The sequence below is a fragment of the Eptatretus burgeri genome, chromosome 7, assembly GCF_056783735.1.
Source record: "Eptatretus burgeri isolate ZD-2024b chromosome 7, Ebu_testis_v1, whole genome shotgun sequence".
In the NCBI taxonomy this organism is placed as follows: domain Eukaryota; kingdom Metazoa; phylum Chordata; class Myxini; order Myxiniformes; family Myxinidae; genus Eptatretus; species Eptatretus burgeri.
The window spans coordinates 21,035,318-21,047,633 of record NC_140967.1 but is presented as its reverse complement, the minus strand read 5'-3'; the positions used below and the strand labels follow the sequence as shown (position 1 = coordinate 21,047,633).

Genomic DNA, 12,316 nt, shown 5'->3' with positions numbered 1-12,316 from the left:
GATGATCTCTTCAGCACTTCACAAATCTAGGCTTTGTGGGAGAGTGGCCAGAGGGAAGGCACTCCTGAAGGCCAGATGGAAGCCTCTCTTGAGAAAAAGGCACATGACAGCATGCCTGGAGTTTGCAAAAAAGAACGGGAAAGACTCTGAGAGAATGAGGCAAAATATTCTATGGTCTGATGAGATGAAAAATGAACTCTTTGGCCTGAATGCAAAGCGTGACATCTGGCAGAAACCAAGCACAGCTCATCACCCATCTTACACCATCCCTCCCGTGAAGCATGGTGGTGGCAGCATGATGCTCCGGGGATGCTTTTCAGTGGCAGGAACAGGCAGACTTGTAAGGATAGAGGCAACAATCCATCCATCCATTGAGAGTATACTCTGTACAGAGCTTCGGTGCTGCTGAAGCAGTCTCCTGGGCTATTGGACACAATCCTGAAAGGGTCGCCACTCCGACGCAGGATGCTCGAATGGCTCAATCATCCCAACAAGCTGGTACTCGTTTTGCCAACCTCGGAAGGATGACAAGGTGAGTCAGCACCACCTGGTATTAATTCAACGGCTGAGCGGGATTTGGACTCAGGATATTTGGCTCTCAAGTCACCACCGTAACCATTAAGCCAACAACAGGCATAAGGAACAATGAATGGAGCCAAATACAGGCAAATCCTCAAGGAGAACCTGCTTCAGAGTGCAAAAGACCTGAGACTGTGGTGAAGTACTTCATCAAGCTGCAGATGAAGGCCTTGTAGGTAAATAGTTCACGAGTGCCTAGGACGGACTTTGTATGATGCAGGATACCCAATTGGTAACTGGCTTTTGAGGCCAACTTTAAAATGTGGTTGCCCATGAAAGGTCATGGTTGATTGTGAGACCCAGGAGTTTGAGTGACTGAACTTCCACAACAGGATTGTTAAGAAAGTAGATGGTGGGGTGAAGGGGGTGGGGAGAGGTTGCCAGATGGACCTTTTGGAGGGATGGTGAGAGTGTGATTTGTCAGGATTGAAAGACATTCCAAGTGTTTGGCCTGCTTGTGATTTTGTTAATGCGTCTCTCTGATGCCTTTGATGGAAGAGGCTACTGCCTCCCTGTCTGAAGGATGAGGGATGGAACAGCAGAGGGTTGTCATCAGCAAATTGATCGAGGAATTTCCAGAGTCAGAGAGATAATTTATGAAAATCGGGAATAGGATGGGACCCAGAACACTGCCTTGGGGCATTCCAGCGTTGACAGGGAGAGGAGATGAAAGGATTCCATTGAGAGCCACATGTTGGCTCCGAGAGTGAAGGAAGTCAGTAACCGAAGGGTGGAATTTGCTTTGGATGTCAGCTCTCTTGCCTACTTTAACTTTCTAAGCACCAGGCTGTTTTGGTACTCATCAGATTTGTCAGCAAATTGTAGCGTGATAGAAACATTTGGGTGCTCATGTCTTTACCTCATCAAACCTGCACACCATGAAGGGGATAATGTAAGACACCTTGTTGGTGAATTGCGAGTGATGTTTGAATAATCAAGACGACATTGACCGTGTGCCAAATATGTGCCCACCCTTGATTTTGTCCTCAGGTTTCCGAAAACCAACACGAGGAGCTGCAGAGCGTCCGTAAGCACATCCACTCGTGTTTCAGTCACATTGGCTGCTTCCTACTACCCCATCCTGGTCTTGAGGTGGCGACAAATCCCTACTTTGATGGGCGCATTGCAGGTTTGCATTTCCCTTTGTCCTCGGCTGTTACTATTATGCTTCAAACTAAGCCTCTTCTTTTGGCCTAGCTTGCTCATAGCATCCTTGCTTTAAAAGTAAAATTTACCAAAGTAGTTGCCTGCTTCAAATGAAGGCCATTAAACGTTTATGGTTGGAGAGAGAACCCTTCAGTCTTCAGTGTAATTGGTGTCCCACCTCACATTTAAGCCTGATTAAATTGTGCTATATTTGAGGGGTGTAGCCCACCGCCGCATGTTCTTGATTGAAGCTTTTGTGCTTGCGTTGATTTGTTTTTATTATTAATCCTTTTTTGTTTGTTTGTTTGTTTGCTCTCAAATGAAAGTGTTCTCATCCTACCATGTATGGAAAAGCAATTTTTGAATAAGCATTGCAATAAAGTGTTGGACATGTCTCGGGTCTGTGTGCTGCAAGTTGCATATCGCGCGACAATGTACGATTCGTGGCTGTGTGCTGTTGTCCTCAGATATTGACCGCAAGTTCAAGAAGCACCTACTGGAAGTGGTTCCATTGCTGCTGGAACCTAAAAACCTCGTGGTGAAGGAGATAAATGGCACACACATTACCTGCCGTGCCTTGGTCGAGTATTTCAAGGTGACGTTTCAGTTGTTCGTCCTTCATCTTTACCATGCCAGTTTAATAATTTTATCCCCTCAAACGGTCGTCTTAAATCGCCTTGTGCTTTCTTTACACCTGCAAGTTATGAAAAGTGCACGCACACTCTGTCCTGTCCTGTTTTGCTGTCTTCACGGTCATGCTTTCCCCTTGAGAGCAAACAAAGTTTAGTTTCCAACATGATTGGATCCACAAAGCCATAAACGATAATGGAAAACGTACCTTCATTCTGTTGTGAAAGTGGGAAAATTCGTACCTGGGAGACTTGCAAACTCTCTGCGGTTGAGCATTCAACGGCTGAGATGAGTGGTGCCATCAAGCGGCACCGAATGCTTGCACCGTCGTATTGGTCCCGACCTACGATGCCATAGCCCCATTATCTGGTCAGTACTTGGTACCTACTGCTACATCTGGTCCCCACTATGAGGAGGGTGTTGACTTGTGGAGCATATATGCACATTAGCACACAGTCATTTTGTTGCATAGTATGGCTTGTGAATATTGTTACGGCTGTGGAAATTCGCAATACACCATAAAGGGTCCTAAGATCAGTTATGACGCTAAGTTTATGTGCAGATAGTTCCCCACCGTTGCTTAAAGGGAATTTGTGTGGTTCATCGGGCTGCGACTCTTTGAGATAGCCGTTTTTCTTTTTCTATTGTTATTTTGAACAAACCTCCACGCAAGCAACAAGCTGCGTTGAAAACCGTCGAACGAAAAAGGGAACCAAAAGAGTTCCCTTTTGTGCGTGCGGATTTTTTCCTGCCTATTTTTCCCCACGCTTGGTGTGAAGGAAAGGGGGAGGGCAGCTCGCTGCCGATTGGTGGATGAACAACGTGAGGTGATCGGGGTGAGGAACGCCCTTTTCGGGAACCTTCTCGAAGGGAGGTGTAGCTGAAAACAGGGAGGAGCGAAGGGCAGAGCCCCGCGCTATATAAGGTGGACCGTGCGCGGGGCTCACTCTCTCTGTCGGGGTCGAATGCTTCTCTCTCTTGGTGGGCAGGGTCGAGCTCGCTCTCACTCTGTCTGTCAGGGTCGAGTGCTCCTCTCTCTTGGTGGCCAGGGTCAACGTCACTCTCTCTCTGGTCCATGAGCTCTCTGTCGGAGTCGAGTGCTTCTCTCTCTTGGTGGGCAGGGTCGAGCTCGCTCTCTCTCTTGGTGGCCAGGGTCGAGCTCGCTCACTCTCTCTCTCTCTCTGGTCCATGAGCTCTCTGTCTGGGTCATCGACGCCGTTCTCTCTCGGGTCCTGACGCCCCTTCTGCCCTTCCGTCCTTTCTTGTTCGGTCGTGGGTCGTGAAAGCACCAGCAGCAACGCTGGAGAGAGCTCGCTGGCACGCCAGGGGCCCGAGGTCAGGCGCGGCTACGCAAGGCCATGGGGAGTCGACGTCGCGACCTGCCCACCGTCGCGCCACGAGGCCGCGGGTAAGACCCTTCGGTCTCACGGGACCCGTTCGGTCCTCCAGGTCCCGTGCCATAAAGGTTTACGAACCCCGTCTACCTCCCTGCCTATGGGGAGGGTTTTTCTTTGCTTTTGTATGACTGCTGTGGCGCCGTGTCCCTATAAGTAGACCTGTGTAAGTGACTACATTGCTCGTATTCGGTGGTAACGCATTCTATTTGTTTGCTGTACATTGCATGACTGCCTTGCTTCTGAATACGTGTGTGTTATAAGAAATGTCCTTGTGTGAAATGTATCCCGTTCGTCGTCTTTTTCCCTTTTGAAAGTGCCATCTTGAATCGCGGAATAAATTAGTAGTGGGTTTTGAACACCCGGGTAAAGAAGAGAATCTGATCCATCGAGGTCGGCGATAACACCGCTCGGTTATCACTGTAGCACGGAACGGACTGTTTAAGCAATTCGTGTCCTAGGCCGACCTGCGGCGAGGTACGATCGCCCGGTCGACTACTTGTGCGGGTACTTCGGTAGGTCGAATTTGGCGAGCAACCCTATCCTGCGCGGGTGGGCAATTGGCACGATCGTGGTGAGGTTAAACCCCCACCCGTGACTGGCTCCTGGCGGTAGTTCCAGGAGGGTTACGACTGAATTGTCCGTCCGGTGGGAGACGCGGTTGCGATTGGAGTTACGCAGTCGCTCGCATGCCAGACGGGCCAGAATTTGTAACAATATGAAATAAGGCACATGTTGTGAAAGTTTTTTGACAAAACAATAGTCCATTTACCAGATTTACTGTACCTATAAAGTAATGTCTGCCCAATGATGTATCCAAACAAGTGTGTAATTGGTGTCCCACCTCACATTTTAGCCTGATTAAATTGTGCTATATTTGAGGGGTGTAGCCCAGATCTGACTCGGAATATTATTCCTTCTTCTGGGAATATTGGCATTCAGGATGCCATTTCTCCTGAAGATTGAAGAGAATTGGTGAACATGTGATGTTGATATCTCAACAAGTTATGGAGCTGCTTGGGGGGGGGGGGCTTCTTTGGTGTGTTCCAAGAAGGATTTTGCCACTGTTATTGAAACCCTTGGCCATACATAGTGATATCTCTTATAGGTTTGTGATTTATAACAGGTTATCAAGCATGGCAGCCATTTTTTGACGATGTTGTGCCACACCAGCTATGACTGCATGCATCCCGACCAACAGGAAATGCCCGTCACATATTAACCTGTCTGTAGTCCACAAAACGGTTGTGTTAGCAGCCGGGCACAATTTAAATTTGAAATTGGCTCTTCCAGCCTAACAGTAGCATGGGCTCTGTCTATTGGGCTTGAGCTTAGCAAAGTTACAGCCTCCCAACATCTCAGTAGGAGAGAGAACATCCACGGACAGTCGGACATGTTTTTTTAAATTTATTTAATTTGCATTTCCTGTGATATATATATATATATATATATATATATATATATATATATATATATATATATATATATATATATATATATATATATATATATATATATATATATATATATATATATATATATATATATACATACACACACACACACACACACACACACACAGTGGGGAGAACAAGTATTTGATACACTGCCGATTTTGCAGGTTTTCCCACTTACAAAGCATGTAGAGGTCTGTAATTTTTTATCATTGGTACACTTCAACTGTGAAAGACGGAATCTAAAACAAAAATCCTGAAAATCACATTGTATGATTTTTAAATAATTAATTTGCATTTTATTGCATGAAATAAGTACAGTGGAAAATCGATATAACGCTCACCGGTGGGGTCCAAAGCGACTAGGGCGTTATAAATGATACAGCGCTATACTGATTCAGTGAAAAATATTTTATATTACATTCAAACCAGAGCCAAAACACGTGGACATGTATGTCCGCCATCTTGAATTGTTGGGGTTGATGACGAAGCGGTCAAGTGAGTTACAGGAGATACGGATGCTATGATTTGAATTGAATTGATTTTGTTCATCTCAGCTTCGCCATTTATACGGGAAAGGTGCGAGAAGATGACAGCTCACAGATGACAGATGAGTATTTTCACACCACATGTCAACTCAACACAGGGCGATGACAGCTTGAATTTTTTTCACCACTTAGCGCTATTTTGGACTAACTTTGTCTCTATTTTCTCACCTTTTTGCCTTTAAACATGATATAGTAGTATTTTGGGGTCCAAGGTCTACGAGCGTTATATCAGTACAAGCGCTATAACGCTTAGCGTTATATCGATTTTCCACTGTATTTGATACATCAGAAAAACAGAACTTAATATTTGGTACAGAAACCTTTGTTTGCAATTACAAAGATCAGACGTTTCCGATAGTTCTTAACCAGGTTTGCACAGACTGCAGCAGGGATTTTGGCCCACTCCTCCATACAGATCTTCTCCAGATCCTTCAGGTTTCGGGGCTGTTGCTGGGCAACAGACTTTCAGCTCCCTCCAAGGATTTTCTATTGGGTTCAGGTCTGGAGACTGGTTAGGCCACTCCAGGACCTTGAGATGCTTCTTACGGAGCCACTCCTTCGTTGCCCTGGCTGTGTTTCAGGTCGCTGTCATGCTGGAAGACCCAGCCACGCCCCATCTTCAATGCTCTTGTTGAGGGAAGGAGGTTGTTGGCCAAGATCTCGCAATACATGGCCCCATCCATCCTCCCCTCAATACGGTGCAGTCGTCCTGTTCCCTTTGCAGAAAAGAATCCCCAAAGAATGATGTTTCCACCTCCATGCTTCACGGTTGGGATGGTGTTCTTGGGGTTGTACTCATCCTTCTTCCTCCAAACACGGCGAGTGGAGTTTAAACCAAAAAGCTCTATTTTGGTCTCATCAGACCACACGACCTTCTCCCATTCCTCCTCTTGATCATCCAGATGGTCATTGGCAAACTTCAGATGGGCCTGGACATGCGCTGGCTTGAGCAGAGGGACCTTGCGTGCGCTGCAGGACTTTAATCCATGACGGCGTAGTGTGTAACTTATTGTTTTCTTTGATACCGTGGTCCCAGCTCTCTTCAGGTCATTGACCAGGTCCTGCCGTGTTGTTCTGGGCTGATCCCTCACCTTTCTCATGATCATTGAGGCTCCACGAGGTGAGATCTTGCATGAAGCCCCAGACCAAGGGAGATTGACTGTTATCTTGAACTTCTTCCATTTTCTAATAATTGCGCCAACAGTTGTTGCCTTCTCACCAAGCTGCTTGCCTATTGTCCTGTAGCCCATCCCAGCCTTGTGCAAGTCTACAATTTTGTCCCTGATGTCCTTAGACAGCTCTCTGGTCTTGCCCATTGTGGAGAGGTTAGAGTCTGATTGATTGAGTGTGGACAGCTGTCTTTTATGCAGATAACGAGTTCAAACAGGTGCAGTTAATACAGGTAATGAGTGGAGAATGGGAGGGCTTCTTCAAGACAAAACTAACAGGTCTGTGAGAGCTGGAATTCTTACTGGTTGGTAGGTGATCAAATACTTATTTCAGGCAATAAAATGCAAATTAATTATTTAAAAATCATACAATGTGATTTTCAGCATTTTTGTTTTAGATTCCATCTTTCACAGTTGAAGTGTACCTATGATGAAAATTACAGACCTCTACGTGCTTTGTAAGTGGGAAAACCTGCAAAATCGGCAGTGTATCAAATACTTGTTCTCCCCACTGTATATATATATATATATATATATATATATATATATATATATATATATATATATATATATATATATATATATATATATATATATATATATATATATATATATATATATATATATATATATATATATATATAATTATTTCAAGGAAAATGATGCATCCAACCAAAAGTCACTACATCTACTCTGCTAATTTAATTGATAAACAAGCAAGAGTAGACCCAGTCTCTTGCGATGTTTTACCCATTTCCCAGTGAGCTTCCTCAGGCCAATAGACCCCGAGTCTCATCATGTGCCTGCTTTTTATTGTGCTGAGACTCGGGGTCTATTTATTGGTACTTTGGGTTTTGTGTTGTGTTTCAAAAGTTGTGCTTCTGTTGTGCTGAACGCATCGTTTTTGACTTAGAATGGACTCGTACAACAAAAAAAAATTTTGTCAGCATTAACACTTTAGCTGGAAAAATATGTATTGTAAAAATCCCTCACAAAATCACAAAAAGTGTCAAATCTACCAACTACTGCTGAGGTATCTACTCTGTTATTACTAACTTCAAAACGGTCATTGATTGCCTACTACTAGTACTACACTAAGCGGAGTCCTTAGTAAAGTATTAACCCTCAATCTGCATTGGACTGTTTTGCAAACAACAATGTATCAAATCACACTAATCATCAGATTAATTAAATTGCTGCTGATGAGGAGCACTGATGTCGTAGACTTCAAACACTGACATAGATAGTCCATTGCTCTAAGTTGGTGGGAATGAGTCCATACAATCAAAATTAACCCATTGCCTGCCATGGACTATTACACAAAAGCAACGCACTGAAATCCCAATAATGGTCAAATTTACTCGATTGCTGCCGAGATTCGGAGGAATACTGATATCACACACTTCGTACACTGTCATTGATAGTCTACGAAACACTAAGTGGTACTGAGTTCATCGGTAAAGTATTCACCCTTTGGCTGTTATGGACCATTTTGCAAAAGTAATGCATTAAAATCTCAAATAATACCAAATTAACTTAATTGCTGCTTAAGTATACTGATATCACGGACTTCAAAATACTATATACTAAAACTTAGGTGATTATGAGTCCATAAGTCCAGTGATTTGAATCAAGCACTTGACACAATGAAAATTACTAAAAAAGACCAAACATCAGGTTAGCTTTGGGTACACTTGGGCTATTGGTATGACGAGAAGAGTACCCACCCTATGGATAGTCTTTTCTTGATGCCAGCAAGGGAGAATGAGTTTTTTTTGGGGGGGGGTGGGGTTTTGTATACATTGTTGAGGCTCGTGGAAGAGCTGGTGCTGGTACACTGAATGAATCAGGACGCAACAGGACAAAGGGAACGGCAGAGAGAAAGGGGGGTGGGGGACACGAACAGCACTTGGACACTGAGTGTGGGAAGGAATGAGGAGCAGGGGAGGATATGCATATGGTGGACAAGATGGATACAGAAGGAAACTCTCAGTATGAAAAACTGGAAATTTGTAAGGAGCGATTACGGTGGGTTAATGAGGTTTATGAGGATCATGGCAGAGAGTAAGACCCAGGGGTTTTAGGGACTGAACCTCTTTGAGAGGGTTGGTGAGAAAGTAGATTGGAGGATTTGCAGTCCATTCCTTTCGGAGAGATATAGATGGAGAGTGAACGTGTGGGATTTCTCAGGATTGAAAGACATATTCCAAGTGTTTGACCAGATTGTGATTTTTTTTTTCTTTTCATTTTTCCAAGGTCTGAAGAGGAAGAGGCTGCAGCCTGCTTGTGTCTGAAGGATAAGTGATGTCACGGCAGAGTGTGGAGTAACTCGCAAATAGATAGAGGATTTTCCAGAGTCAGAGAGATCATTGATTAAGATCAGGAATATGACTGGGCCCAGAACACTGTCTTTGGGCACTCTAGCCTTGACAGGGAGAGGAGATAAAAGGATTCTCTTGAGAGCCACATGTTGGTTACGATAGTTGGGTAAGTCAGTGAGTCAAGTGTGGAGTTGACTTCTGATGCCATAGGCAGACAGTTTGGAGAGTAAGGCAGAATGCCAGACTGTATCAAAAGCATGAGATATGGCCAGAGATCTCATGTCTGACATTGAGGACCTCCATCCATTGTTGGGGGAATAGAAGCAGCATGTCCAAGGTATAGTGACCAGGTCTGAATCCGAATTGGTGATCAGAGATGAGGTGGTTCGAAAAAAATAAAAAAGGATGGATTTCGTATCGACTGCAATGATGGATTCCATGACCTTGCTGCTAATTGGAAGTAAGCTGATATGTCTGTAGTTAAGTGGGTCAACTTTTGCACCTTTTTATGTAATGCATTGATGGTGGATTTCTAAGCAGATTGAAGATGACCTCGTACAGGTAAGAGAGAGGATGTGAAAGAGCAACAGAGTAGCATTTCAGGACACATGAGCTGATGCTGTCTGGTCTAGTCCAGATCTCCAAGGCAAATTCTAAAAATTCAAGTATTTAAAAATTAAATACTTGGGAAAATTTTCTTATAACACGTTCTGCAGTCTGCAGGGCAATTAAGGAGAAACTCTTCCTCCTCCCCCCCCTCCCCCATGCAAAATGATGGTATTCATCTATGCCTTGTCCTATCAATGTTGAGCCTTGAGTGAGGAAACGGCTTGTACCATTTTTGGTGTTTGGTCTGACTGCCAGCATGGGACTCGAACCACTTACCTCTGAGACTCAGATCAGATGCACTAACCATTACCCCACCATGTCTGGTTCACATTCTTGGGGAACAAGCTGGCTGGATGCCAGGGTTGTGAGATCCTGGCTGGAAGGTGCATGGGTTTCTCCAGTTGCTTGCTGGGTAACTTTTGTTGCTTTGACCTGGAATTGGAATTTTTATTTTTTATTCCTGCCAGTCCCATCGCATCTTGCTCTTACTTGCTTATTGTAGTTTTTACTTTTCAAAATGAAGCTTGTGTCATCTTCAAAGCTTTATTCTTGTTCTTGTTGTTGTTGTTCTTCTTCTTCTTGTTGTTGTTCTTCTTGTTCTTCTTCTTGTTGTTCTTGTTCTTCTTGTTGTTCTTGTTCTTGTTCTTCCCTCCGTGCAGGTTTTTTTTGCCCATTATAAGAATGTTTTTGTTTCCGTGCTTCAATGTTTCTGAACTTGATATGAACAGAAGACTTCTGTATCGTATATTAATACCTCCAGTAACCTTGGCTTAGGTGTGCTTATTCCTGAGAAATGCTGGGCTTCGCTGTTAGAACCATAAAAACGATATAAAATTGGTTAAAGTGGATTCCGAGGACTGCAGTTCACTCCATTAACGCCCATTACTGCAGGGTTTGTTTGTTTGTTTTTCAATGTCGAGCCCTCGTACACATGAATGCCAGTTTATGGTACGCTTGACCAGCAGGAAAATCGACTGGATCCTTGTGATGAAGGACCTGACTTGCGAGCGCCATCCAGCTGCGATAGAAATGAGCGAAGTCTGTGGCGTGGCATCTCAAATCCCCACTCTTCCCACCTTAACCAAAGATGAAAGCTGGCAAAAAGCTCCACCAGAAATGACCCAATTTCAAATTATGAGTTTTTATTTTTTTATTTTCCTGTTTAGACCCATGTGACCCTCAGTCCCCACCACCTAAGGAATGAGCCAGCGGTCAAATCAAAAAAAATCGTTACATATTTCATGCATCTCCCAATGCTGATTGTATATACAAAGTTTAATTAAGCGTTGATTTAAAAATGTGCAGTAATTGCATTTTTAATTTTTTTTGGTATTTGATATTTTGACCCCGCCCGAGGCGGCGGGGCCAAAAATGCTGCTGCTCTCGCACCTTGCCGTGTTGGTGATAACTTCCAGGTTTGGTGAATTTCTGCACAACTGTTTAGGAGGAGATAGTGTGACAGGCAGACATATGGTAAGATAAGCATGACAGATGATGATATTAAACAGACCCGTTTTTTATATTATTTTTTTTTTGTAAACCTTGGGGATAATGCAATGGAAATTTAAACTGTGTACTTGCGGTAATTGTCTGGCAGCTCCAGTTTCTGGGAAATACTCGAGCTAACTCCCATTTAAGAATTTTGCAGATTCTTTTAGCATTCTGTAGCATGCTTGTAATTCTGTTTCGATGGTGTTCCTTAGGCCTACATGAAGATCTACCAGGGAGAGGAACTTCCACATCCGAAATCAATGCTGCAGGTATTTCAGCACATTCTTCACCTTGTGGACCTGCAGCTGTTGTTTGAATAAACATGATTATTGAACCAAATGGAATACCTGTGGATCGGGGGATGACATTAAAAGTCCCCTGCCACCCCCCCCTCCCCCCAACATTAAATTACAGTTTGTGTGCAAAAACTTAGTTCAAAGTTTTACAATCGCAATTACCCTGTGCGGAGGAAGTGAAAGGCGGAGTTAAGCAATTGGTTTAGTTTGTCTGTCTCTGTCTGCAAATATCAGTTTATGAATAAGGTAGACAATGCACAAGGTGGAAAAAAAATCTCCCCAAAAAACCCACAAGTCCCCTGTCCCGAGAGTTTGCAGCAGAACCATTGTTCTGCGAAGCTAAAGGTTCCTAAAGGGCAGGTGGTGGTACTGCCCAGGTGGCTGTGGACAGCTGAACACCTGAAAATGTGTTTTTAAGAAGTCAATTTGAAGCATGGTGCGATACTGAGCCAAATTGTCTGTATGTACAATCAATAAGGCACCTGTAAGAGCTAAATCTGCAGTGTATCAATATACACTCTAACAAAGGTGTTGTCTCCCCATTCTCATCGGCAGCATAACCATCGGTGAAATCACATCCTTCAGTTGCCACATATGACACCTCAGCAAATAAGATTTTTTTTTTCTCTTTATACATGAGCTTATCTTGATATGTGAGGTACCTAGGATGTACAAGGTC

General features: G+C 43.8%; 1 protein-coding gene across 2 annotated transcripts in view; it reads left to right on the top strand.

Moving 5' to 3' along the window:
- The window catches only part of LOC147022797 (atlastin-2-like), an 85,568-nt gene that overhangs the window by 57,823 nt on the left and 15,429 nt on the right, over window positions 1-12,316 (top strand). For both annotated transcript variants that reach the window (XM_085887604.1, XM_085887605.1), the window contains exons 8-10: window positions 1,570-1,708; window positions 2,193-2,320; window positions 11,554-11,610. In XM_085887604.1, coding sequence (XP_085743730.1) covers window positions 1,570-1,708; window positions 2,193-2,320; window positions 11,554-11,610 — 324 coding nt within the window. The remainder of the gene's footprint in view (window positions 1-1,569; window positions 1,709-2,192; window positions 2,321-11,553; window positions 11,611-12,316) is intronic.